This window comes from Fusarium phalaenopsidis, assembly GCF_050370095.1.
Source record: "Fusarium phalaenopsidis strain FUZ10S chromosome Unknown contig_32302, whole genome shotgun sequence".
Classification (NCBI taxonomy): domain Eukaryota; kingdom Fungi; phylum Ascomycota; class Sordariomycetes; order Hypocreales; family Nectriaceae; genus Fusarium; species Fusarium phalaenopsidis.
In genome coordinates this window covers 2,551,682-2,579,284 of record NW_028145405.1, presented here as the reverse complement: position 1 = coordinate 2,579,284, position 27,603 = coordinate 2,551,682, and the positions used below count along the sequence as shown (strand labels likewise).

Here is a 27,603-nt window from a genome sequence, read left to right as displayed (position 1 = left end):
CATCCTTGGCGAACTCTGACCTGGAGTTGATCTCGGCTCTTACAAGCCACCGCGATATGAAAACCCTCACCTAGGACCAGCGCTACCCTTACAGTACCTAGCAGAGAAAGAGCGCGATACCACCAAGATCAGCGCGAGGGAGATCTCTCTCCCTCTTCATCACATCATCATCGGCGACAAGACGGACACACACAAACCAGTCAAGCACCCTCTACCGAGGAATTTTTAGCGCCCAGGCCTCCCAAGGCCCAGTGGCAGATCCAATCTCAGACCCACCACGAGAACCTGGGCGAGCCAACGACGGAGCCTAGCGTCCAAGAATTGGACACACCCAAACCCCAGCCACCGCTTGTCCTGTTTAGCGGGCCGAGACGAACGGGGCACCCATGGAAAGCTGGCGTCGAGCTCCTTCGCAAAACAAAACACCATCTCCCTCCTCCACCACACCCCCCGATTCCTCCCATCGACACCCGTAGAGGCCGGCCACAATGATGCGAGATCACCGCTCTCGGGACTCCGAGAGTGCTCGCCGCCGGTGGCACGAGTCTCGCGATGCGAGAGATTCGCGTCAACCGCCGTCGCAGCAGCCAACGCCGACTCAGCAATACCCGCAACAACAACAACAACCGCCTCCACCACCACCGCAGCAACAACAGTACCAGCAACAGAACCCTCAACAATACCCTCAGCAATATCAGCAACAACGATACCAACAACCCCCCATGTACCAACAGCCCCAGCAATATCAACAATTCCAGCATCAGCAGTATCAAAACTCCCCTCAGCAACAGCAACATTACAATCAACAACAGCAGTACCCGCAACCTCAACCCTACCCCAACGCGCCGCCGCAGACTCATCCCGCCTATAATGATCCCTACTCACCTCACCCAGAGACACGTCGACCGCAGACGCCCTCGAGCGTATTCTCGTCGTCCAGTGACACGTCGTCGTCGCTACTGGATATCTCGCGATTCAAGGACACGAAGGAATATGGCGGCGTTTTCGGCACCTTCTTCAAGGCGCCTTCGGAGCGCGTAAGGCAGCGTTTGCACAAGAAGAAGAAGAAGCGCCGCGTGCTCTACTTTGGCAATTCGTCATCGTCATCGGTCAACTCGGACTTGGCGTACGGCCAGGGATATGTTAAACAGCCAAAGAGTCGCACTCTTAGCCCTCGGAGTCGCGCTTCTGCTTCAGCCCAAGGATACGCGTCCTCCTCGGGATACGCACAGGGCTATGCGCGCCGAAGACGGTCTTCGGCAGAGGCCTCCGACCGCGACCGCACGCCCACACTCCCGCCCCGGAAAGCAAAGACTGCAGACGAAGAGATCATGGCTCTTGGCCAACAGCTCTCTAATCTAGCCAGGAAGTCCAAGGAGGATGAGATGCGCCGCGCTAGCAAGAGCTCAGGTAAGGGCAAGGCGGCAGCTCTTGGACTTGCAGCAGGCGCGGCAGGCGCGGCAATGGCGTCTCGATACGGTCGACGTCAGGGTCACGGCCTGGGAAACTCCAAGACTCGTGTCGAGACTTCCGACGACGATTCAGACTGGGAAGATGCCTCGGACGACGAATCTTCCTCCACTACTAGTGATAGTGATGGTGCGGTCTCAGCCGCCGACTCGGAGCTTGCTTACGGCACCGTTGGGGAGTCTCTCAGGCCCGCTGTCGGAGTTGCTGCGGCTGCCGCAAGTGCGAGCGCCGCGGCAGCAATGGCTGGCTCACACTCTCACTCAGGCTACCATTCATCTTCGGACTATCGGAGATATGGATACGGATATAATGGAGAGAAGAGCTCGATCGTCGATCCCCGGCTGTTCGGTCCCTACAATTCGCTGCGAGGCTCAATCAACACCCCGTGTGGCTTCCGGGATGAAGAGCAAGCCGCCGCCTACCGCCGCTCCTCGGGCAGTGTGGCGTCAGGACCGATTCACATGCGGGACAACTACCCAGGTCCCAGCGCTGAGCATTCTCGCTTCCAATCAGAACAAACTTCCCACTCCGCCTCACGCCAGGATCTCTCACACCAGGTTCGACCTGCTCCAGTTCCCCTTCAGCAGCCCGTTCCCAAGGTCCCGGTGTCCTCAAAGGTCTACGAGACGGAGAAGTTTGAGGATTCGAGCCGAAGGGAATCTCGCAACTCTCGCCAGCGGTCTGATGGTAAATGGGGCGACATTGCTGTTGAAGCAGCTGCAGTTGGCGCAGTCGGCGCAGCTGTGGCGTATACGGCTTCGCGCAAAGAAAGCAAGGAAAGACGAGAGTATCGCGAAGATAAGCGTGACCACGATAGTCGACGTGGTCGGGATGAGAAGCGGGAGACCGACTCGAAGCGCCAGGAACGAATCGAGGAGGAGTCTTTCGAGCGAGAGCGCGAGCGACTGGAGTTTGAGCGACAGAAAGCCCTCGAGGCGGAGCAACTGAAGCTCCAGGAGCTCGAACGCCAAAAGGCTCAGGAAATCGAGCGACAGAAAGCTCTCGAGCTCGAGAGGCAGAGAACCCAGGAGCTTGAGCGTCAGAAGACCCTCGAACTCGAACGACAACTGGCTCAGCAGGCGGAACGACATAAGGAACTGGATATTGAACGGCAACGAAACCTGGAATGGGAACGGGAATACCGACGAACGCACCACGACTCCTCTTATTCACAGTATAATGAGCGAAAGCACGAGAAATCCTCACGATATGATGATCATGACGATACCCACAAAGTAACGAAGGAGAAGGAGGTTGAGAAGGAGGAGAGGAGCAAAGTCGACGTTGTAGTTGCGCCTCAACTGGATCGAAGCGAAGGCACAGAATTCCGCATCGAGCATGGACCCGAATTCCAGGTCATGCGCGAGCCCGAGGTTCAGGCTGAGAGTAGCGAGCGCACTACCACTGTCACTGAAGAGAGCCGCGAGCTTCCTCTACCAACTGGTGCAGGCCACCACGTTGTTACGGAGCACGAAGTTGTCGCAGAGACGAGCCAGCCTGCTCAGCCCAGAGACCCGGCCTACGACCCATTCCAGTACCAGGTTTCGGATGACGCTTTCACCATGTCCCAGGCGACTACGCCCAAGCGACCCCTTACGCCTAATGTCGTGACGATTGAACGCGAACCTAATTTTGATGATTCTCCGCCAAGATCCCTGGCATCAGATGCTCGACTGAGCCGCCGGGACTCGTTCGAGATCGAGAGGATGGTTGAAGAGTACCGCAGAGGAACACAGGACGTCATGCAGTTCCAGGACCCCCGCTCCGGTCACGGATATGAGGAAGAGGAGCATGAAGCCAAGTCTATTCTTGACGAGGCCAAGCATGCCACTATTCCTGTAGCAGCGGTCGCGGTCGCCTCCGCTGTCGCCGTTGAGAGGGGACGCCAGAGCAGCGAACACGCCAAGGACAGCTCACGAGACAGCTCACGACAGGAACGAGACACAGTTCAGGAGGAGGCCGATCGATACTACCGAGAGACCTGCATTGCTCGGAAGATTGCCTCTGAGGAGATGCGATCTCGCAGTGCATCTCCTGAGCGATCGGTTATTGACAAGTGGCAAGACGATAAGTATGAACCCATAACCATTGTCACGCCGCCCGATATGGAGGAAAAGCACCCAGAGACGAGCCCCTTCGACGGTCCTAATGCCGATGTGAAGATTGACAACAAGATCTATCCTCGTGAGGAGAGACACTACCGCAACCTGGGCGACAACTCTATGGCTCTCGTTCTGAGGTCAAGGGAAGTCTCGCGGGAACGACCTGTCCTGAATCTGATCTATCCCACTCCCGTCCCAAGCCGCCAGCCTTCTCCTGCATCCGAGGAAAAGGAGATAATAAGGGAAATTGAGGAAGTATCTGCCACTCCTGAGACCAAGGAGGTCACGGAAGTCACAGAGGTCACCCCCGAAGCCACTGAGATTGTTCCGGAAGCTAGAGAAGTCACTTCCGATGTCAAGGAGGTCACACCCGAAGACGTGATCGTCGCACCTCGAGGTGATATCGTTCCGCTTGGCGAGCCGGCCCCCCTTGCCAAATCTGTCACTTGGGGTGAGAACGAGACAAAGAGCTTTGAAGTCGAGACTCCCGAGACTCGTAGCGATTCTGAGAGCTACTTCCACTCCGAGCCCTTGGATAGGACTTCTGATAAGCCCAGGCCACGACTGAACAAGGCGAGCCGATGGGGCATCTTGGCTGCAGCGATCGCCGGCAGCAGTGCTGAGCCCATCAACGAGCCTGAAGTCGAGATTCCCTCTCACAAGGCTGCGGATATCCCCAGAAGCTATCCCGAGGAGACGAGCCGCGAGGTGGTTCCTGTTTTCTCTGCCGAGGTCTACGACGATGACTCGAGCCGTGAGCCACCAATTCCTGGACCCAAGCCCGCGAGCCCACACCCAGAGCAGATGCCCGGTGGCTACGCTGATGATCTCGAGTTTGCTGCCACTCTTGCCGCTGGTCTAAAGGAGACCGGCTTCGATCCCGAGATTGTCATTGACAACCCGACTTTCCACCGCCGCGACTCTTCGCCGGGCGTGCAAAAGGTGATCGGTGACGCTCACGGTGACGCTCACGTCGACGCCAAGGGCAACTGGTACACACGACCTTACGCAGAGACCGCCTCGGACACCAGCGACGCTCCTGGTAAACTCTTGCCGGAGCAGCAGGGCTTTGTCATTGGCGAGGTTGAGACTCCTCAAGAGGAAAACCCCGTGCCGTTTGTGGCTGAGCCCGAAGTCACAGCCAAGAGCCCCGAACCCGAGAAGTCAGACCTTCCAAGGGCTGAGGACGTGCCACTTCCCGACGATGATTCGGAATTCTCGAAGTTGAGTAAGCGACAGCAGCGGAAGCGAGCCAAGTCTGAAGTTGTTGTTGTTCAGGATGACAACAAGACTGAGGCCACGCCAACAGAGCCCGCTCAATCTCGAGAAGTGGGCGAGGCAGTCTGGGAAGATAGTGCTTGGAAGAGAGGCAAGAAGGGCTGGAAGAGTCGTGAATTTGAAGACGAGCCCGTCTCTCGAGTTTCTCCTCCCGCCGACTATTACCACGACAAGTCTTCTCAGGAAGCACCAGCCAGAGATGTCAGGTCTGACGATGGCTGGGATACCGCGCAAGACGAACGACGGGGCCGCGACTTTGACGCCGCCGACGTTGCTCGAGTTGCTGCTCCTGCATTCGCCATTGGCGCATGGAGTGCCTACCATGGTCAATCTTCCAGAGACGCTGAGCCCAGGCAAGCTGGATACCAAGACCAGTGGGATCCTTCAGCAAGACCTTCGGATTGGGCGAACCGTGAAGCTGGCGAAGCTGGCGAATGGGCCGCCTCACAGGGCTCATCTCCTTCCAGGACTTACCATCGATCATTGTCCAGAGATGCCGTTCCGCGAGATGCCGCCTCGCAAGACATCCGCTCCCGCGATGATCTTGAGACCCCCAAGAAGTCACGGAAGCAGTGGAAAGATGAGGACTACTACTACGAGGACGATAGATCCCGTGTCTCCGCTCCTTCGAGATCTCACCGTCGACACACATCAAGAGATGTCTCGTCTCGAGATGTGCGGTCTGACGACGAATGGGAAGATTCCAAGCGTTCAAGGAAGCACAAGAAGGAGCGTGACGCATACTACGAGGATGATTTGTCACGCATCTCTGCACCACTGGAGCTCCCTGACAGCCGGTCATCAAGGAGACGATCCTCTCGGGATCGATCAAGAGACCGATCAAGGGACCGATCAAGACACAGATCAAAGCATCGTTCAAAAGACCGGTCGCGAGATAGGTCTCGGCGCAGAAGGTCTGATGACGAGAGGGATACTCCCAGGTCAAGGAGGTCCAAGCGTGACTCATATGGCCATGACTCTCCCTCTCGTTCAGTAGTTGCCTCTGAGATTTCAGTCGGCAGCTCTGGTGGCCGGAGAAGCAAGAAGTCCAAGCGCAGAAGCGGAAATGAGGAGGACTGGTATGACTATCGAGACAGCCCACCGGACCGCAGGCGCGAACACTTTGACGATCGGGACGTGAGCTCTGTCGTGTCCGAATCTCGCGGTGATCGACGCGAGTCTGGCCACCGACGAAAGTCTTCTCGATATGACGACGACGATGTCAAGTCAGTTGCGTCCATGCCGGGTTCTTCCCGCAGAGACAAGGATTACAGGGAACGCCGAGATCCAGAGAAGAGATCCAGTGGCATCATCTCCAGCCTCTTCAAGTCCAGTCGCAAGGATAAGAGGGATTCTTTTTTAGATAATGCCGGCACCCTTGGCGCGGGTGTCGGCCTAGCGGGTGCTGCGACCGTCATTGCTGCCTCTGACGCTGCTCACTCCAACGCCGCCGAGGCTCCGTCGGACCAGGAGCATGACAGCTTGCGCGAAGGCCGTCGTGTGCGAAGTTACGAAATCCTCGACCCCGAGGTCGCCCCCCGTGTCTTCAAGCCCGCCATTGACCCTCAGTATGGCGATCTTCTCCCCCTTCCCCCTAGCGAGCCTGGCAGTCCCGTCTCTGGCCCCGAGGAGCTGCCTTCACTGCCTGATAGCCGACCAGACACTCCTCCTGAGGAGCGTGTCATAAGGCGTGATACTCGCACTCACAATCGACGCCGCAGTACCTTTGAGACGCCGACCAAGTCTCCAAGCCGAACAGCCGTCCCTATTCAGCTTCGTCTGGGCCAGAGGTCGAACCCTGCCTCTCCTGTTGGCCTCAAGTCATCTCCCTCAGGCTCTCCCGTTGTGATCAACTCGGACCCTGCTGCAGTCATGTCTCGACGAGTAGCCCGGCCAACTTCATGGGATAGCACCCGCGAGATCATGCCGTTGTATCTTCTTGAGCATTCTCGTCAAGCACCACCAACGACCGGTTTGGCTCTTCCTGCACTCCCTCCCAGTGAGCCCAGCGAAGCTGGATCTAGACACTCCCCCAGCCCTGAAGCCGAGTTCCACCAGCGCGGTGATTACTTTGACCTGGATAGTGCTCAGTTCTTTGATCCTGCTCTCCATATCGACACCAATGTGCCTCAAGCTGCACGCAAGAACTCTTCCACAGGAACTGACGAGTCAACAACCCCTCGTGCTCTGTTTCACCCAGAGCTCCCAGTTCCCGACTTCACAGAATCTCTTGACCGGGAAGCACCTCGTGAGAGCTCTGTTAAGGCCCCATCTCTGCCAACGACCCCACAGCCTGTCCCTGTCGAATCGACAAGCAAGGACATGGGCGCTGAACTTCTCGCCATGACGCCTTCTCCGCGTGAGCCTGCTTTCCCTGTGGCTCCCGAAACTCAATCAGTTACTCCTGAGGATCTCACTTCTACTGATGAGCACTTCTCCGACGCCACCGAGGCCCAATCACCTCGAGGAACTATTTCCAAGGCCTTTGACGACGTCTCCTCGGTGGGCACCGTTGAAGAAATCCCTTTCAAGGGTCCTGCTCAGCCTGAAGTTGAACCTGCTCCTCAGTCTGTCGTTGAGTCTCCTCAAGTTACCCCAACGACAGAGCCTGCTGCCATTCCTGTAGAGGAACTTTCCACTGAGGAGTCTGCCATCGCGGAGCGTGCTGCCCCTCTTGAGCCCGTTGTTGAGGACGTTTCAAGGTCTGTTGACGCACCTGGCATCAAACTACCCACCGAGAAGGCCGAGGTACCGGAGCCTGCAACTGAGGATCGGTCAATCACCGTTGAGCCGATTGCTGAAGATCTTCCGAAGCTTGTTGAAGAGCCGACTCCTGAGCTGCCCATCGACCATGCCGACCTTGTCTACGAGCAGCCTATAGTCCTTCTTGAGCCTATCCCTGAGGAGCCTGCTGACTTTGCAGAGGAGCCTACTCCTGAGCCATTCACCGAGAAGACCGGAGACCTGGGGACTGTGATTGAAGCGTCAACAACCGAGGAGCGTGCAGTTATTCTTGAGCCTATCCCCGAAGAACCCGAGAAGCCCACAGAGCTGTCGTCCTCTGACTCGCCCACGGAGAAGGTTCAGGATGCGCAGCCTACAGCCATCCTTGAGCCCAAGGATGGAGGCGTTTCCAAGGCCGCTGAGGAACCTCTCTTTGAGGTCGCCACCGAGAAGGCAGAGGAAAAGGTGCCCGAGTTCGTCTCCTTGCCCGTTGGAGAGACCGTGGAGCCCATCGTCGCTGCGCCCATGATCGAGGAATCACCGAGAGAACTAGAGCCTGTTAGCAAGGAAGTTGCTGACCTGGTCCTCGAGGATGTGACCAAGCCTGAAGGAACCCCTGAGGTTGCCAAACAGTCAACTGACGATATTTCTCGCGAGATTCAGCCCGACCTTGCCGACATGATCGCGACAAAGATTACTCCTGATGCTATTGTCGAGCCTCAGCCTCAGCCTGCTATCGAAGCCACCGCTGAACCAACTTCTGTCACTGTCGAGCCTCTGGAGCAACCCAAAGTTGAGGACAAGTCCCGCGAAGCCAAGATGGAGTCTATCGGGGAGGCTGTGGCCGAGCCCGCCGTCACAGCGCTCACCGCCGATGCCATTCTTGAGCCTTTGGCAGCGTCTGCCCCTGAAGCCGCCGCTGAGCTTCCTCCTGTAGCTGAGGACAAACCCACTGAGCCTGTCGTCGAAGACGTGGCCGAGCCCGCTGCCGCTGCCGAGACCGTCATCGAACCAACCACGGAACCGGTCGTTGAGCCAGTGCCCCAGTCTACTGAAGTTGCAGTCGAGCCCGTCGCCGAAGCCCCTGCCGAAGCCTCTACTCAGGCAGCTCCTCAGCGTGCAGAGAACGAATTCACCACGGAAGAATGGCAAAGCCTCTCAGCAAAGGACAGGAAGAACATGAAGAAGAAGCTCAAGAAGAAGAATCTAGAGCTTATCCTCAAGGATTCCTTTGAGGTCGCTGCCCCCGTGGAAGAAGCTGCCAAGGATGAGAAGGCGGAGCGAAGCGAAGAGACTACTGCCAAGGACGAAGCTCCAGAGACAACGCCGGCCACCACTGAAGTAGAAAAGGCTCCTGAATTATCAGAGGAACCGACCACAGACATTTCTGCTACCCCGGCTAAGGTAGAGGCCGAGCCCGAGCCTGAGTCCACCGAGAAGGAGCTTCCCAAGGTTACCGAGCCTGAAGAGTCGCAACCCAAGCCTGCCGATGAAGTGCCAGCGGCTGAACAGGAGCTCTCTCGGGAGCCCGAACCCGCTGTTGAACAGGTCTCCGACAATCTTCCCGTTGAGAAGGAAATCGCCCAAGAGCCAGAGCCTGTTCCCGAGCCCGTTCCCGAGCCCGAAGCATCGGTCCCAGAAGCAGTTGTGGAGGCCAAGCCCGTGACTGTTGAAGAGCCCGCAGAGTCCCCTGCTGTCAACGCTGAGGCGGTGGCCGAGGAGCCAGCCCAACCCCAGTCCAAGAAGAGCAAGAAGAAAAAGAAGAAGGGAAAGCAAGTGGTGGAAGAGCAGTCAACCCCTGCCGAGCCTGAAGCTACTGTTCAGGAAACAGACAAGGAGGCTTTCGATGCATGGGCCGAACCAATTGCCCCTGTTGAGCCCTCCCCAGATGCTCCCGCTGAACCCTCAGATGCTCCAGTTGAGCGCTCTCTTGAAGAGGCTGTTGAACCCGCATCGACTTCTGTCGAACTTACGTCGGATACTCCCGCTAAGCTCTCAGATGCGCCTATCGAGACCCTACCGGAAGCACCAGCTGAGCGCTCTCTCGAGGAGGTTGTTGAACCTACAGAGGCTCCTGTCGAGCCTATCCCCGATACCCTCGCTGAGCCCTCAGATGTTCCTGCTGAGCCTTCAGGTGCTCCCGCTGAGACACTGCCGGAAGCACCGGTTGAACGCTCCCTCGAAGAGGTTGTTGAACCCACAGTGGCCACTGTCGAGCCTATCCCCGATACCCCTGCCGAGCCCTCAGATGCTACCGCCGAGACCGTGCCAGAAGCACCAGTTGAGCGCTCTCTCGAAGAGGTTGCTGAACCCACAGCGGTCCCTGTTGAGACAGCACAAGAGCCCCTTGCCGAGCCAATTCCGGATGTCGATGCTTTTGATGCTTGGGCACAGCCAGATGCTCTTGTGGAGACTGTTGATACTGTCGAGTCCAAGCCGGAGACCCCTGCTGCTACTTCTGAGGCAACGCCTGAACCGTCCACCGAGGCAACTCCTGAAGAGACTCCATCCAAGTCCAAGAAGAAGAAGAACAAGAAGAAGAAGGGCGCCAAGTCTGAAGAAACAGCTCATTCTGCCAGCCAGGAAGCTTCTTCTACGCCCGAGCAACCTCTTCCAGTCTCGGAAGACAAGACTGAGCAGCCTGCAGAGGCCGACATAACCAAGGACTTGCCCCGTGACTCGCCTGCTCCAGTTGACACAGCTGAACCTGCAAGTACTGAGACCCCCGCGCAGGAAGCCGGATCAACAGACCCGACCGAAACTCCCCAGCCTGAGACTTCCTTGGAGGGTGAGACCGAAAAGAAACCAGAGGAGAACGTGTCTTCCTCTGCAGCTGAGCCAACTGCGGATAATGATCATCAGCTGGCCGAGCCCGAGGACTTGCCGAACCCTATCGAGGCACCCAAGTCCCAGGACGTCGGTGAACCCGCCTATTTGCCGTCAAGCATGGGTCTCCACGCTCCCCAGAAGCCTGCGCAAGAACAATCTCAGAACCGATACTTCCCCTCCACCTTGGGCGTCTCTCCCGCCACAAGAGGATTCGCTGCTGTTGGATCCGCTTGGAGAAAGATGTGGGGATCTCCCGCTCAGGTGAAGAATGAGTCCCAATCGATAGAGCTTGAAGCCGATCAGGTTGACAAGACGGTTGATGATGAACGGGAGCCTGTGGTTGCGGAAACCGCTCCATCTCAAGAGGAGAGGCCTGTTGATGTGGCTGAGCCTGAGACTGCTGTTGTAGCCGAAAATGTGGACGAGAAGGCAGAAACGGTTACTGAGAAGGCACAAACCGGTGAAGTCAAGCCCGACACTCCTCCAGCAGACTCTGATCTGAACGCCCCTGTTGCCGACGCGGCCCCGACCACGCTAGAGTCGCATATCTCAGAGCCACTCTTCTCTCAGGGAGATGCACCTGTCGAGGAGTCTCAAGCAACTTCTATTGGCCCGGTGCCCTCTCAAGTCGATGACACGACTCCCGCCACCGAAGTTGTGAGCCGCGATATTCCTGCTCAGGATGAGCCGACACCTGCTCCTCAAGAGGAGTCTATCAAGATCGCTGAGAATGAGCCTTCTACCACAACAGACAACGACGCCATCAAGCAAGAGCGGGACGACACAGTGAAGCCCCTTGAGGCCGAGTCTGTCGAGACTAGCGAGGAGCCAACCCTCAAGACACCTGTGGAAGAACCTATGACGACCGGCGAAGATATTGCAGGCCAGACAACAGTGGTTGCCGAACCACAAGCAACTGACGAGGCTACAAGATCAACTGACGCCCCTGAGACAGTCGAACCTGAGTCCCCTGTTTCGAAGAAGAAGGCCAAGAAGAACAAGAAGAAGAAGAAGAACCAGACCAGCCAGGAGGAGGCACTGGAGGAGGAAGTCAAGAACGAAGCTGCTCAAGGCGACGCCACGGTCAACCAGGAGGAGGAGAACAGGAACAAGCCCGCTCTGGAAGAGACTGAGGCTAATCAAGAGGAGGAGGTTAGGAACGACCCTGCTGAAGATGAGGTCAAGACCCAGGAGGAACAAGCCAAGCTCAGCACGAAGGAGGAGGTTACTCAAGATGATACCCCGGCCAACCAGGAGGAGGTTAAGAACGAAACTGCCAAAAGTGAGCTCAAGACTGAGGAGGAAGTCAAGCGTGAAGTGGAGGATGTGACCGTTCGAAGCGAGAGCGAGAGCAAGGATGAACCCAAGGTGGATGAGGCCATTCCAGGACCTACCGAACCTCCAGTCGAAACGAAGGTTGCCGCAACTGTTGAGACATCTGCTCTGCAACCTACAGAGGAAGCCATACCTGACACCCCCAAGGAAGCTCTGGCTGAGGAAAAGTCACCTCAACCTGAAGTTATCGAGGAGACTTCCGGGGACAAGCAAGTGGAGGAACCAACCCCAGAGCAACCAACGGATGTACCTCTCGACCTCGGTGACAAACCGTCTGTCAATGAACCTCAACCTCAACCAGCCTCAGAGACAGAGACAGTGACTAAGGAAGCTGAGGCAGCCAAGGAAGCCGAAGCAGCCAAGGAAGCCAAGGAAGCCGCAGATAAGGCTGCTCGTGAAGCTGAAGAAGCCGAAGAAGCTCGTGACGCTGATGAGATGGCAGCCCTAAGGGAAAAGAGGGCGCGAAGGAAGGGACGTCTCTTGAAGAAGGACCAGCAACGCCTCATTGCCCTTGAGGAAAATGTTACTAGGCGGGCAGAGGCCCGAGCAGCTCGCGAAGCCGAAGAACAGGCCGCCAAGGAACTGGCGGAGACAGCCGCCGCTGAAGCTGCCATTGCCGAACCTGTCGCCCAGGAGCCTACGGAGGCTGAGGGTGTTGCGCCATCTGAGACCAAAGAATCCCAAGACATCGACGCCCCAGTTGATGAAAGCCAAGCCAACAAGGAGCTTGAGGTCACTGAGGAACGCCCAGAAGAGACATCGACCGAAGGTGTGCCAAAAGACATCACCGAAACGACTGAAGTTGTTCAGCCTGAAGCACCCGCAGAAGCACCCGCAGAAGCACCCGCAGAGGCACCCGCCCCAGATAAGGCCGAGGGAGTTGAAGGTGATGTCGACAACGCCCCATCTGCTTCAGAGCCGCAAGATGCCCCTGCCGAAGATGACGTTGCTGAATCGGTGAGCGGGAAAAAGTCCAAGAAGAACAAGAAAAAGAAGAAGGCGGTCAGTTTCGCCGAGACCGACGCGGCTCAAGATACTCCCCAAGACAGCACTGAGCCATCTTCTATTGGACAAGAGCCTCTAGTGCAGGAACCAGAGCAGCTTGAGGAACCGACCGCAAGCAAGGAAGAATCCAGCCCTGCCGAGGAACCTACACCCAGCCTTCCTGTAGAGGAAACTCCCACGCCATCTGCCGAAACCGAACAACTCGGGGCGCCTGCACAAGCTACACTGGTTGAAGAGCCTGCACAGACTGAACCTGTCGATGCGCAGGCTGAAACTGCCAGGGACACTGCGGTGGACGAAGCTGAAGCTCCCGCTGAGAAGAAGAGCAAGAAGAAGAAGAAAAAGAAGAAGAATGCTTCTTCAGATGATTCTGAGAAGCAATCCGAAGCCGACTCTTTACCTCAGGAGACTCCCGAGCTCGCTGCTCAAGAAAACGCTGCCACCACCACTGAAGAACCAACCCCTCGGGATGTCACATCGGAAGAGCCGAAGGATGTTGTTCTGCCAGAAGCATCCCTGGAAGCATCTGACAGCTTGGAGCATGGTGGCGGCGAGCCTGTAGAGGCACTTTTCCCTACCGACGAGGCTGCGCCGCTCCTGGAACCAGAGGAGATCGACGCCGTCTCCGAGGTTGTCCCACAAAACGATGAGCAGACACAGCCAGCTGATGTCGAAAACCCCGTAGAAACTCCCTCTGTCCAGGAACCACCAACGGACGTTCAGGCCACCGAAGTGCCGGATGCCCCTGCTGCCGATCAGCCTCCCGCCGAAGAACCCGTCCCGACCACTGAGGAGCCCGAAGCCGCCTCTCCAGCAAAGCTGTCCAAGAAGGAGAAGAAGAAGAAGAAGAAGGCAGAGAAGAAGAAGGCAGCGCTTGAAGAAGCCGCAGAGCCTGACTCTGGTCTTGCCACTCCATCTGAAGACCCCGAACTTGTACCCGAACCTGAGGCCACCGATCCCCCGGCCGAGACACTCCCGGATCCTCGCGAGGACACCCCAGCGGAGCCCGAGAAGACCGAAACTTCCAGCGCAGAAGCCGCTCCTGAAGGCGAGCCTGCGACGCCAGCCGACGATACCAATGTACCGGATTCCACCGAGTCCGGAGAACAATCTGTTCCAAGTGAAGAACCAGCAGCTGGTCCTGAAGACGAGCGGGGTGGGTCCAGTCTGAAGCAATCCCGTACGGACGAAAAGAACAAGGCTAAAGACAACCATTTTGAAATCCAGCAGGACCCCGAGACCAATCGTCCAACGGAACCGGAACCGGAACCGGAAAAGCAGCACGCCGCCGACGCCGCCGTTGATGAGGCTAGGAGCCTTGGGCCCTCCGAGAACGAACAGCGGGAGGAGGACAAGAGCAATGCTGGTGATCTTGAAGCCCCTGTCGAGCCCGAGGCAAAGCTGGAGCCGGAGCCGGGACTGGAAACTGAGAAACTGGAAGACAATGAGGGAGACGCTGGCCTGTCTAAGAAGCAGAAGAAGAAGCAAAAGCAAAAGGCTAAAGCATTAGCTGCCTCGGAGTCCTCAGCCGAACCGGAGACACCCAAGGAGACCGAGGCATCCCCTGAGGAACCAACGGAACCTGCGGTTGGAACTGGTATCGATCCTGAGTCGAAACCCGAGGCTGAAAATGAGCCTACGGCAGATACGTCTGCCGAGCCAGACAATGACTCTGGCCCCAAGATTGAGAATGAAACACTCCCCGATGTTGAGGAGACTGTACCTATAGTTGAGCCTGACACTGAAGCTGAATCGAAGCGCGAAACTGAGACTCAACCTCTCGTCAACCCCGATGCTCAATCTGCGGTTGAGCCAACCACTGCCGAGCCCGAACTTGAAGCCGACGTCTTGATCTCAAAGCCTGAGTCCGACCAGCAGACAACTTCCGAACAGGAGACCATTGTTCCTGAGTCGGAAATTGAGTCTGGAAAGAAACAGGATCAGGCCGAATCGCAGCCCGATACTAAAGTCACAGCTGAGCAGGAACTTGCGAATGAACCAACCTCTGAGCCACCGACTCTGCCTACACCAGCGTCGACATTTGATGAACCGAGGGATTCTGTGCAACCTTCTGAATCAATTATCGAGACGGAGCAGCAGCCTGTTGTTAAGCCTGAGTTGGAGGCTCTGGAGAAGACAGCCGAGGACTCTGCGCCCGCCCTCTCAAAGAAGGACAAGAAAAAGAAGAAGAAAGCAAAGAGCGAGGAGAAGCCCGCCGAGCCCCCGCAACAAGCAGATTCTTCAAAGGAGGTTGAACCTGCCCAGGCTGTCGACCCACAGCCAGTTGAGGCTTCTGAGCCTGTAGTTGAACCCGTCGTCGCCGCTGCTCTCGAGTCCACACCGCCTGTTCCTGAAGCGGCCCCCAAGTCAACAACGGAGCTCGTCATAGAACACGTCACTGAGGATGACACTCCCGCCTCCAGGGGCGAGCGGACCAAGCAGGGAGATGAAACAGAGTCTGCCATACCAACTTCAAATGTTCCCGAGCCAACCTCAGACGACGCCAAATCTACTCCCGAGTCTGCCGAGCTAGTACCCGAAGTTACTCAGTCCACTCCTGAACCTTTCGAGGAGAAGCCCGAAACTACTGATCATGCAGTGGAACCTGCAGGTTCTCCTGTCGTGCCTCGTCCCTCGACGCCGAAGGCCATTGAGCAAGCCCCTCTCTCCACGTCAACGCCAACTGAGACGGCTGAGCCTACAGTGGAGCAGCATTTAGAAACAACCCAGGAGACCCTGCTTGAACCCGAATCTTTAGGTGCCCATGAAACAACTCCTGCTCCCGAGGCTGAAGCATCGCCAGCAAACGAAGCTGTCCCCGAAGCTCAAGCTCAACTAGACAAGGAGGATGACGATGCCGATGAGGGCTTGACAAAGAAGGAGAGGAAAAAGAAGAAGAAGGGAAAGGGTACAGAGACTGATCCCTTGGAAGACACGGAGAGCCTCGTCGAAACCGCTCCCATCTCTGAGACCGCAGCTGTTGAGACGAGCGAGCCTCATCCCACTTCTGAAAGCCAGCCTGAACCTGTGCAGCTCGAGGCTGAGGCGACACCGGCAGCTGAATCTGCTACTGCTGTTCCTGCTTCATCGGAAACCGAGACAACTGAACTTTCTGGAACTCATGCGGCCGTCACCGAGGCCGACCCGGTGGTCACAAAGCCTGAGGTTGGACTTGAATCAGAGCCGCAGGAAGTTCAGATCAATAAGAACCTTCAGCCTGAAGGAACCCCTCAACCTATCGATGTTCCTGCGTCTGAAAGTGGCGCCTCCAAGTCTGCCCATGAACCACAGGAACAGAGCCAGCACGTACCTGAACCTTGTTCGGGACCTGTCGAGGTTCAAGACCAACCAAGGAGTACTGAGGAAGAACTCGACCAAGACCTTACTCTGTCTACGAAAGTCAAGAAGAAACAGAAGAAAGGCAAGGAGCCCGCCCTGAGTGCTGAAGAAGACCTAGGGACTCCTCGGGAAGCCCTGGAGTCTACTGCTCTTCCGACCGAAGCCATCGGGCCGGATTCCTCGAAGGAGGTAGATGCTTCAGCCCAACATGTTCAACTGCCGGACCCTACCCCTGTGACTGAGGAAGTGGCTGTCACTGGTGAGGAGAAGCAAGCTAACCTGACTGACGATGGTCCTTCTGCTGAGCCTACCACGTCGGCAGAAACGGTTCAAACGAGTGAGCAAATGGATGCCGCCACGTTTCCTGAAGGCATCGCCACGACTGAGCCTATTGCGCAGCCGTCAACAATTGACAAGGATGAACTGTCCGACCAGGCTCAACCCTCCGAACCAGCAGTAACCACTGATAATGACAAGCCTGACGAGGCATCACAATCTGCCCAACTCCCTAAGGTCGAACCTGAGTTGACTCCCGTGCCTGAAGTCTCTCAGCAGGATGTGGCCGAGGAAGTTCAAGAGGTCCGGGGCGATGATCCAGCGCCTTCCACTCCCAAGAAGAACAAGAAGAAAAAGAAGAAGGGAAAGGGAAAGGAAACGAGTCAAGATTCTGAGCCAACGGCCGAACCCACGCCAATCACCGAGCCTATCGAGCCCTCTCTAGAGCCTGTCGCGGAGCCTGCTAGCGAGCCTACCTACCTGACAATGAAGCCGGAAACCATCACTCAAGAACAAGACAAAGCCGTCACTGGAGAGATCCCTGCCACTGATCTGGTCCAGGCTCCCGCCGAACCCCAGCAAGTCTCCCCTGAGATGAGTCCTGACCTCATCAAGGAACTTGACCCAGCCTCTACTACCCATCTTCCTGACTCAACTGATGCTGCTCCTGAGACTCCTGCCCCGCTCTTGGATGCTGACCGACAAGCTGGGGATGAAGCCCAACCAGCGGTGTTGGACGTACAAGACAACTCGGCTCCCCATGTCCTTGACCGCAACCTTCGTGATGAAGTGGAAACGACCCCCTCAACTCTCGCGCCAACTGAAGCCGCAACAGGAGCCTCGAGTGTCCTAGAGCTTGTCATTCCTGAGGTGGAAGTGGCGCCTGCAGTCGAGCGTTCAATTGAACCGCCAGCTCAAGCACAAGAAACGGATGACATGGCTGGTCTTTCCAAGAAGGAAAAGAAAAGGAGGAGGAAGGCAGCCAAAGATCTCGCCGCAAAACTGGCAGAATCTCAACCCACGACGTCCGATACTTTGGCACCTGAGCCCACTCAAGCTGGGTCCTCCAAGGACGCGACCCGAGAGGCTGAGACGGTGCCAACTGTGGGCAGTGATTCTCTGCTAGAAGCCGAGCCAACACCTCAGAAGGAGGCCGACAAAGAGACTCAGCCCTCTACCCAAACCCAGAACGAGGACCCTCTGGAACTCGTCTCTGAAGCTATTCCCGTGACTGAGTCAACGACACAGGCAACAACTCAGGCACCTCCAGAACAGGAACCATCCCCGAAATCGCCGACTGAGCAGGCACTAAGAGAGGTGTCTGAGCCCCTGACAGCTGAAGCGGTGACCCAGGCTACAAGCTCCGAACCATCCACCCAAACTGAGGGGGCAACGAGGGCGCAGACTGAAGCAGTTAGTGAGGCTGTTGCTGCGGATATCCCCCAACCAGAATCCAGTCAAGTTCAAGATTCTGTTGACGTGCACCGAGCCCAGACCGAAGCTTCGATTGAGCCGGATCAGCAAAACGAACCCTCATCGAAGAAGAGCAAGAAGAAGAAAAAGAACAAGAAGTCTGCTCTGGACGCAACAGAAAGCTCTGAGCCTAGTGGCGAGACAGCACAGTCCGCAGGACTTGAACTGGAACAGGACGCTCAAGCTCCTACTGTTACAACTGCGCTGGAGGACAAGTCAGGCATGGCAACCACTCGTCTCGATCTCAGCCAGTCGCCTGGACCATCGGAAAAGCCTCCACAGACAGCTGACGAACCAGTACAAACCGAGAAGCCCGATGAGGGCTTCCGCCGAGATCTAATCCTTGAGCCAGTCGACCCAGCCGAAACCGAGGCCCCAGCTCAATCCTCCGAGGGCTTTCGGGAGCCCCAACACGACCTCGAAGGCGAACCTGCCCCTACCATGCAAGGACCTGGTGACTCTATGACTCGGGATGCACCAACAACCCAGATGGAGTCTGAGTTAAGAGAGTCATTACGGCCCCAGGAGACAACCACTGTCGAAAAGTCGGAGTTGCAGCTGAACCCCCCCGCTACAATTCTCGAGGAAACGAGCCCCTCTAGTCGCGATATTCTCGCCGATCTGGACCTCACCCAGCTTGAACCTGCCCAGCAAGAGCCGAGAGACAAGGAGCAGGGCACTGAGGTCACCACCCCTTCTAGAAAGGACAAGAAAAAGAAAAAGAAGAAGGCGGCCAAGTCCTCAGCCCCAGAGTCTCCTGCCCCTCTCGAGCCTACCGATGCGGTTGAGGGGCAGCTTCCCGTTGCTGGGCCTTCACTCGACCAAGTCGACGAACAACTCAAAGAGCCAGAACCAGCTGCCCCCGCCCATCTGAAGGTAGAAGAAAATGCAGAGTATCCTGACAACATCCGAGCTGACAACCTTTTGGGACAAGAGATCAACAAAGGAGATGAGGTGAAACTGCAAGAGCCCTCGCTAGAACCTCCTTTCGACCGCTCAGTCGAAGCGCCAGCCCAGCCTTCAGTCGAACCCCCTACTGAAGGATTGGTCGAGCTTCCAGTCGAACGTCCAGTCGAGCCCGAGAACGCGGAGGTCGCTCAAGATACTACTGGCCCAGCTCTATCGAAGACAGACAAGAAGAAGAAAAAGAAGGGCAAAGCAGTTGACACTCAAGCAACTGAGTTGACAAGCCTTCCTGCGCCAGCAACTGAGGCACTTGACAACACGGCTCAGCCTCCAGCCGAAGACCTGACCCGGGCTGTAGACGAGCAAACCGAGTCACCTGTTCTGATTGCTGATGCGACCAAGTCTACAAAACCCATGGAGCGAGATGTTGCCCAGACTCAAGAACTTGAGACACCAACCGAAAAGCCTACTGAAGCCTCAGACCTCCGCATCGACCTGCCAAAAGAAGTCAATGAGCAAGTATTGACAACCGGGCCCGAATCAGCACCACAGACCGTTGCTTCTAATGAGCGTGCTGCGATGGACGTTGATGCTCCTATCTCTGTCCCAATCGACGTTCTTGTACCTCAGCCTGCCCCTGTTGAAGAGCCTGTTCCTCAAGCCGACGCTTCCCCTAGCGCTGCTCCCAAAGATGCCACCTTGGAGAGTGGACAAGCCTCGACCGCTGCCTTGGCGACAGAACAGCCAGAAAACGACCCATCTACCAAGATGTCAAAGAAGCAAAAGAAAAAGGCCCAGAAACTGGCTCATGAGAAGGAACTTGCAGAGCGAGCTGCCGCTGCGGGGGAATCCACAATCTCGGAACAGCAAGATGCGCAGCCTGCGCCTGTCGAGGAAGAGCCACCACGCCCTCAAGAGGCTGATACATCAGCCGCAAAGATCGAAGCAGACGTTCGTTCATTGACTCCGGTCGAGACTCCTGCTGAAGAACTGATTCAGCCCAGCGATGATGTTCTCGTGAAACTTGAGGGTTCAAAGAAGAAGCTGAAGAAGGGAAAGAAGTCTCAGCAGGGTTCGGGCACACAGACTCCTGCCGAAGTCGACGAGGCTCGTGTTGAGCCTACGACAGTGCCTATTCTCTCTCCAGAGCCCTCCCCTGTCCCAGGTATGGCCGCGAATGTCAACGAATCGCAGGCCCCGGCATCATCTGCCAAAGCATTTATCGATGACATGTCTACGGTAGTCGCGTCAGTTACTCAAGATGACCAAGAAAAGCGCGGTGACCCCCGCGACAAGATTCAAGCACCAGCCGTTGAGGTTGAGACATCGGCACCAGAAACCGACAAGCCAACAGAGAAGAAGCCCGATGCGGACCATCTCACTCAAACTGCTGATATGACTGGACCGCGAGCCCTGGCGGATACACCAGCGGAGCAGGTAGCTGATGACAAGGCTGCACCAAAGAAGAAGACCAAGAAAAGTAAGAAGACAAAGACTGTGCTCTCAGAGCCGAGACTTGAAGAGGCACCCAGCGCTTCTTCAGAACCTGCTCCTCCAGCTGCAGATGATGTCAGGGTGAAAGATATGAGCCAGGTCGAGGTGTTGCAGACAAGCGCCCGCACCGAGACGGAGCAGCACATGTCTGATGCACCACGAGGTTTGGCTTCGGCCCCTGCAACCAAACCAATTCTTGGTGAAGACAGTACCAAAGCTTCTTCTGAGGAGCCAGTTCCTCGAGCTCCTTCTGTTAACCTCGTCGAGTCACCTCCGAGACAATCCATTCTCCCCCCCTTCTCTGAACAACCTCTCGGCTCACTGTTGCCACTCACGCCCGTGGTTTCTGCGGAAGAGCCACCCCCAAGCCAAAAGGCTGAGAGCAATGAATCTGGAGCCGTTGTTCCCATATCAAGAGAGCTGTCGCTCAGTCCTTATTCGGCAGCAGAGGCAGGGCGAGCTCTTGATTCAAAGAAGAAAAGGAGGGCCAACAGAGTGCCCAGCAGTGTTTTGCCATTCGGACTCCCGCAGCCCACACCAGAGGCGACCCCAGAACCCGAGTCACCAATAGCTGATCGATTGATTCTACTTGGGGATCACACAGGTTCCAAACTCAGGGGCATCGATGATACTCTTTGGGAGCTTGGTTCAAGTATCGAGAAACATCAACCGCGGAACCTGACTGCCATGGTCAAGTCCAGAGCGTCTGCTGAGCCCTCAGCAGATACCCTTCCGTCCTCTCAAGATGATGTAGCGGTCTTCCATCAAGAATTGGTTCAGCAAGAGGAGAGAAACGACAAGAACAAGGCAACTAGCGATCTTGACTTTCCGGGTCCTCATCAAGACCATGTCGGTTCCAAGGGCGCCGAAAACATAGTCTCTCCCCAGCCAACCAAGGACTCACCCTCTGGCGAGGCCCTTTCAATGGGCGGGCCACCCAAGACTCCCAAGGCAACAGATAAGACCCCATCCCAACGGGCAGCCAAGGAGACCAAATCAACTGTCGCTGACATTTCAGCGGCAGCCGCTGCTGCGCTGGGGGGCATCGCACTTGTGGATAAAGTTGACAAGAGGAGGAGCAAGGGAAAGAACAAGGATGAGAACACACAACTGGATGATGAGGAAGATAATGATTTGTTGACGCGCGAACACCGAAGCAAAGGCAAGGATCTCATGTCGATGGATACCAAGAAGGAGGAAGAAGCCAAAGAGGTCAAAAGGCGTGGTGATCGCCGGGGTGAAGCATCCCACAACGTCAAAGACAAGGAGATGGAGGAAACCGTTCGGGATGCTGCCCATGATTCCAAGGACAAGAGCAAGGCGAAGGACAAGAAGCCCTCGCACAAAGGCAAGGACGTGGAGCTGTCAAAGGAGATCTCCACACCCAACAAGCCAAGCAAGGACAAGCACACGGATAGGGATGAGGACAAACTCGAGCGCTCAACTCCAGCCAAGAGCAAGACACCCGAACCGGAAAGAGGATGGAAGGACACAACACGACAAGGCACACACATGGACACATTTGACATGATGGAAAGCCCGATTCTCGGCCGAGGAGATCTGGTACTTTCACGAACTTCTTCCCCCCAGGGCCTCCTGCGCCTTGGACCGGACGTTGGGGAACCCATGAGTGGTTTGCTACGAGAGGACAGCCAGCCACCGACACCAATGGGGGACATGGGATCAGAGGTCAGCGACCTACGCCGATCCCCCTCCAGACTTTTGGCTCCGGTGAAGGAAGTTCCCGAGTCAGAGGCCGAGCCATCCAAGTCCAACTGGAAGACACCTGACGCCAAGCGCGACAGTGGACTTGTTGGTGACGCAGCGAGCTTTCAGAGCCGAAGCAAGCGGCTAAGCGAAGAAGCGCAGCGCGACAGTGGTCTCGGACAAGAAACACCTACCCAGAGAAGAAGCAGACGACTCAGTCAAGAGGCGCATCGCGACAGCGGAGTTCACACGGGTGAGCCTGAACGTACGGTGCTCCGGACACCAGAGCCAAGAAGCGAACGGAAACTTCGCCGTTCGCCCCGGGGCACGCCAGTACTAAGAGAGCCGTCCACGCCGGGACCGACACCAGAACCCGAAAAGAAGGAGCGGAAGCAGTATGGCGCTCTCACTCCAGTGGGCGCGGCGGCGGCGGCAGTGACAGCGGGAGCTGGATTAGCGGCCCTCCAAGGACTCTCCACGCCAACACCAGCACCAGGGGCAGCACCAGCCTCTTCAGCCTCAGTGGCGGGCCAGCGCAGCGTGTCAGATAACGCCCCCGTATCCCGCCAATCAACGCCGAGTATTCTTGAGGGCTCAGGGCGACGAGCCGTTTCCAACACCAGCCTCTCCCGTCGCCGGACGCCGGAGCCACTTAAGTTCCGGCCTGAAAGCCCAGGCATCCGCACCTCCACACCGCCGCTCCGTCGGGTCGACAGGCGAATGAGCGGTGATCTTCGTTCTCTTCGCCAACAAAACAACACCACGCCCGCCAGTTCCACGCCCGTCGCAAATGAGGGTCGAGCCCGTGCCAAGGACATGGCCGACGTCTACGTAGGTATACTCAGAACCAATTGTTAGCCTCACTGACACGTTCTCACAGGATGGCTACGGCGAGGGCCGCATCGGTTCGCCCCGATCACCCACCCGGCCCCACAGCATGCGACGCCGACAGAGTATGCAGGTGCTTGAGCTTGAGAATAAGGTAGAGCAGCTGCTGGCTGAGAACCGAATGCTCACCGAGGCCCGCGCCATGGCTGAGACGAGCATCAGCCAGCGGGCCGCCTCCACCTTGGCTGACCGCGACGGCGAGATCGACAGTCTCAAGCAGACTCTGCAGTACCTCCAAAACGAAGTCTCCCGCCTGACCGAGGTGAATATTGGCCTCACCAGTGCTAATGCAGAGCTGGCAAACAAGGAGACGGGCCGTGTCGCCAACCTCGAGGCCCGAAACGCGAACGTCACACGCGAGCTCTCCGAGGTTCGACGCGCCCGAAAAACGACCGAACAAACCCTAGAAGCCAAGGACGCAGAGATTGCCGCGTTGCGTGCCAAACTCAATTCCGCCAAAGAAAAGATCCGTGATTTGCAGCGTCAGATTCTCGAAACCAAGGCTGCTGACGACGCCTTCCTTAACATCCGCGACGAAGATCACTTTGATCACCGTTGCCAACAACTATGCTCCCATGTCCAACAATGGGTGCTCCGATTCTCCAAGTTCTCCGACATGCGCGCTTGCCGCCTGACAAGCGAGATCAATGACGAGAAGATAATTGACCGCCTTGACAATGCTGTCCTGGACGGCTCAGATGTCGACATTTACCTTCGGGACCGAGTAAAGCGACGTGACATCTTCATGTCCATGACCATGCACATGGTGTGGGAGTTCATCTTTACCCGCTACCTGTTTGGCATGGATCGAGAGCAGAGACAGAAGCTCAAGTCGCTTGAGAAGCTGCTGACCGAGGTCGGCCCTCCCGAGGCGGTTCGCCGATGGCGAGCCGTCACCCTTACATTGCTGTCGAAGCGTGACAGCTTTAAACGCCAACGCGATCTGGATACAGAGGCCGTTGTCCAGGCCATCTTCCAGACGCTTTGCAAGATCCTCCCGCCACCGTCAAATCTGGAGGATCAGATTCAATCTCAGCTACGGCGTGTCATGAGAGAGGCCGTTGGTCTCTCGATCGAGATGCGTACGCAAAAAGCTGAATACATGATGCTACCGCCTCTGCGTCCCGAGTACGACGCAGACGGCGAGCTTGCCGCCACTGTTTCGTTCAACGCATCCATGATGAATGAGCGCAGTGGCAGCGTTACCATGTCCAATGAGGACCTCGAGGCTCAAGGAGCCATTATCCGAGTTGTTCTCTTCCCACTAGTCGTCAAGAAGGGCGACGACAATGGACGGGGCGACGAAGAGATCGTCGTCTGTCCCGCTCAGGTGCTCATTGCTCGGTCCAAGAGCATCTATCCCGCCTCGAGCGACGGCGGCAATGCCTCTGCTGGCGCGCGAAGCCACATCAGCGTCACGACAGAGAGCATGGTGCCGCAGCCCGTTGAGGCGGAATATCTAGAAGGGGGGATTTAGGAAGGATTTGGGAACGATACCACCGGAAAAGGGATATGGGCGGTGTTTTTTGGTTTGATCGTTCAGGTATAACGCATATCTAACGAACGACGTTTCCTTTGTCTTTTTGGATTTCTATTACACATTTTGGTTTACGATCTCGGAGGGAAAAAAGGCTCTCACGATCTCAGTCTAATGTTGCTCGACACCTGTTTTCTTTTTTTCTCTTCTTATTTCTTCACTTGTATTACTTTTATTCTTTTTTCCTTCTTAACGGCCGGCTTTCCGTTTACTGTTTTTTACTCTCGAGCCCTGTTTTTGTATTCGTCATGCCCTGTGCTTCTCACCTTATGAGTCGTTGTATTTCTTGGGCCCGACATGTAGCTAGATTTGTTGTAATGATGGTGTGACTTGACACGTTCAAATGAATACTTTGGTTGTTCAATTCTGGTTCAATTCTGGCTTGATGGTGATTGATCTTGACTTTGAGAATTTGCTTCCTGACTTGATCAACAACTGGTAGTTGGTATACTTCATATATGGTGTTTTTTTTTACATTGTTATACATACAAATACTCCGAGGAAGTTGACTACTCGCGTCAAACCCGAGCATATATCCACGCTGGTCCCAACGCCCATCGCTTTTGCCTTGATTCAAGTTCCAAACGCCCCCCTCTTTACACGTCATGCCTTATAATGCTTTTTGGTTAAGTATACATTGCTCATTGAATCGTCTCTTCAACTCCCATACTCCTCAAGGTCATATTCAGAATCAGACATCAGTTCCTCCTCCAGAAGTCCCTGGCGGGTCTGGTATTGATCCATCTCCGCTCCCAGCTCGTCCAGCTCCTCTTCCAGGTCAAACTTGGTCTTGGGCTTGTTGCCAAAGTCTTGGTTGACGACGATCCATCTCCATCCTTCCAGCTGATGCCTGACCTTTGCCGCTTCCTCTGGGCCCAGATGCAATTCTGCCATCTTGATCAGGTACTGCAGCCGAGCGGTGCGACCTAGGCTGCCCTCCTCCAGATCCCTGATGACGAGCTTGGCCAGGTTGGCCATGAGGCGCTTCGACATGGGTCCTCCTGCGACCTGGCCGTGCGCGATGCACTTCTCGACGAATCTAAGTTGCTGGCGAGGAGTGACGTCGGTCCTCAACATGAACCAGTCAGCCATCCTCTCCAGCAACGTCATTCTGTCTCCGATGCCTTCCCAATGGTACTTCGGGGGCAATCTCTGCATGGACTTGAACGGCAAAAGGTCGACAGCGTCCCAGATGAGGGCGGCGTCGATCTCAGGGTCCTCTATCAAGGCTCTGATGTAGGGAAGCCATATATGCCAGCCCCACTTGGCCTTTGTTTCTCGTCCCTCGTTGTACGTCGCCCACGCGGCGACAGCGACGTAAGGGTCGCGGCTTGCAACCAAGATATCTCGGAGGAGCGACCCGCCGTTTGGCATCCTAGCTGCTGTCATGAGAAGCGCGTCCAGGTTGCCAACGATGTTGCAGGAGTGAGTCAGGGTTCGCAGGTTCTGGAGCTGTCTTTCCGAGCTGTCGCCGAGGGCAGCCTTAATCAGCCAAGTCCAGTGGTCACCATCGCGCATGTTCAAGGATCGGTGGTAATATGCTGCCACATTGATTCGGTTGCGCGCCTTCGAGAGCAGGCGGGCTCTGACGAGGATGAAGGCCTCATCTTTTCTCCACGGGGCTGTCCCGTTGATCCGACTGGCAAACCGACCGAAAGTCGACTTGCTGAGGGGAATGATATACGCCAAGGTCTGGAGCAGGTGATAGGCAATTCTTTTGCGAAACTCGTCGTCACCTGGGATCTCCATGCAGGATTCGATCAGTTTGTTGCAGAACTCGACAAGGCCTCCCTTCCTGAAAAACTTGACTTGTTCGAAAAGCGTTGCATGTTGTTCTGCGGCTCGGGCTGGGTTCTGTTTAGGGACAGACGCCTGATGCAGGATGTGCGCCAAGAATAGGCGCCGATAGTACTCGGGAACCGTCCTGAAAGATATCTTTTGTACGCCCTCGATAACAAGTGATTGGAAAAGACGGAATGTCGGTCGCTGCGGTGTCAATGCGATCACCAGGTCAAAGAATTGGTCCCAAAACTCTTTGCCAAATGCATCATTTGACGGTACGGTTCGACTAACACGTATAGCGTGGACGACCTCTTGCAGGTACCATGCGTGGATACAGTCGAGGATTTGGACGGGCACCTTTTCCCTGATGCGCGAGTCAAATGGATCCAGGGCCGATGTCATGTCGTCGAGGGAGATCGCTCTCAACCGAATCAATTCAAGAAGTCGGTTCTTGTAGGGTCCGCACGCCTTATAGAGACTTGCTCTGCTCTGTCTCCCTTGGAGGCTGGCGAGAGCATCTCTAAACTCAGCCAGCACTTCCTGGGCCTCTGATATGGTCTCTGCTGGTATCGTCTCCGCTGGTATCGTCTCCGCTGGGTTTGTGGGTGTCGGAGCAGGTATCGAAGCGTCCTCCTGCGCGGGTCCTTCAAGCCATCTGATGAGCCGCTCGAAGCGGCTCAGCTTTTTCTTGTGGCGGTCTGCTGGAGCATTAGGAGCTTCCCAGGACCATTCCCCGAGGTTGTAGGGCAGATCGATCGTCCAAGGTAAAGGCGAGGCGCGAGATTCGGGGAGGATGGCGGTCATGTGGCGCTTGCCCAGACGTCGCCGGCTCTCGATCGGGCCCGGGCAGGAGCTGAGACGCCTGCATGGGATCGGGTGGGCATGGTGGAATCGCTCAATGGCTCGGTTCAGGACGGCATTGGTGATCCAGACGGCGTCTGGCGAGCTCGGAGAGGTAGGGTGTATGCCCGAACGACAGCACGCAGCGGCACATCGTAGGGGCATAGGGCGAGCTCGCGTGATGGACCTTGTCACAGGCATCCGCCCTCATTGCGGTCAGGGAGGCGGCTCAAAGTCGGGGCCGTGGGAGCACGGGCGAGGAGGCGTGGGAGGCTCGAGAGGTGGGATGTACTATTCGGGGTAGCATCTGAAGTTTCTCAAAATCTGGGCTAGCCAACCAGGGAAGAGCCGATTAGCATGGCTTTACCCCGGAGTCTCGGGCTTAGGTAAGGCGCCGGCGGGTCCGAGCTGCCGTCGGAGGAAGCACCCCAAGGGACTTCGGATAAACGCTATTCCTCACTCCGAGCTGAGCTCCTCTGCCTCCGCTGGAATGCACTCCACCCCTTTAGCGCAGCTCGCGCATGTTCCCGCCCCAAATGGCAAACCCCTGAAGACTCCGCCACCACAAGCAGGCTGGCCGAACTTGACAGCCAAACCCATGCGGCTAGGAGGCCCCAG

The 27,603-nt window shown here is 56.4% G+C and overlaps 2 protein-coding genes across 2 annotated transcripts; one reads left to right on the top strand and one right to left on the bottom strand.

Annotated features, from left to right (window-relative positions):
• Nucleotides 1-488: 488 nt before the first annotated feature.
• On the top strand, nt 489-24,303 carry LRP88_08164 (uncharacterized protein; the record flags this gene model as incomplete). Its single annotated transcript, XM_083244673.1, has 3 exons — nt 489-15,109; nt 15,167-22,769; nt 22,819-24,303. The coding sequence occupies 3 exons, from the start codon at nt 489-491 to the stop codon at nt 24,301-24,303; spliced, it is 23,709 nt and encodes a 7,902-aa protein (XP_083099167.1).
• A 717-nt stretch (nt 24,304-25,020) lies between these two features.
• LRP88_08163 (uncharacterized protein) lies at nt 25,021-27,150 on the bottom strand (the record flags this gene model as incomplete). The annotated part of the gene is made up of 1 exon (XM_083244672.1): nt 25,021-27,150. One exon carries the CDS (start codon nt 27,148-27,150, stop codon nt 25,021-25,023), a length of 2,130 nt encoding a protein of 709 aa, XP_083099166.1.
• Between the last annotated feature and the right edge of the window lie 453 nt (nt 27,151-27,603).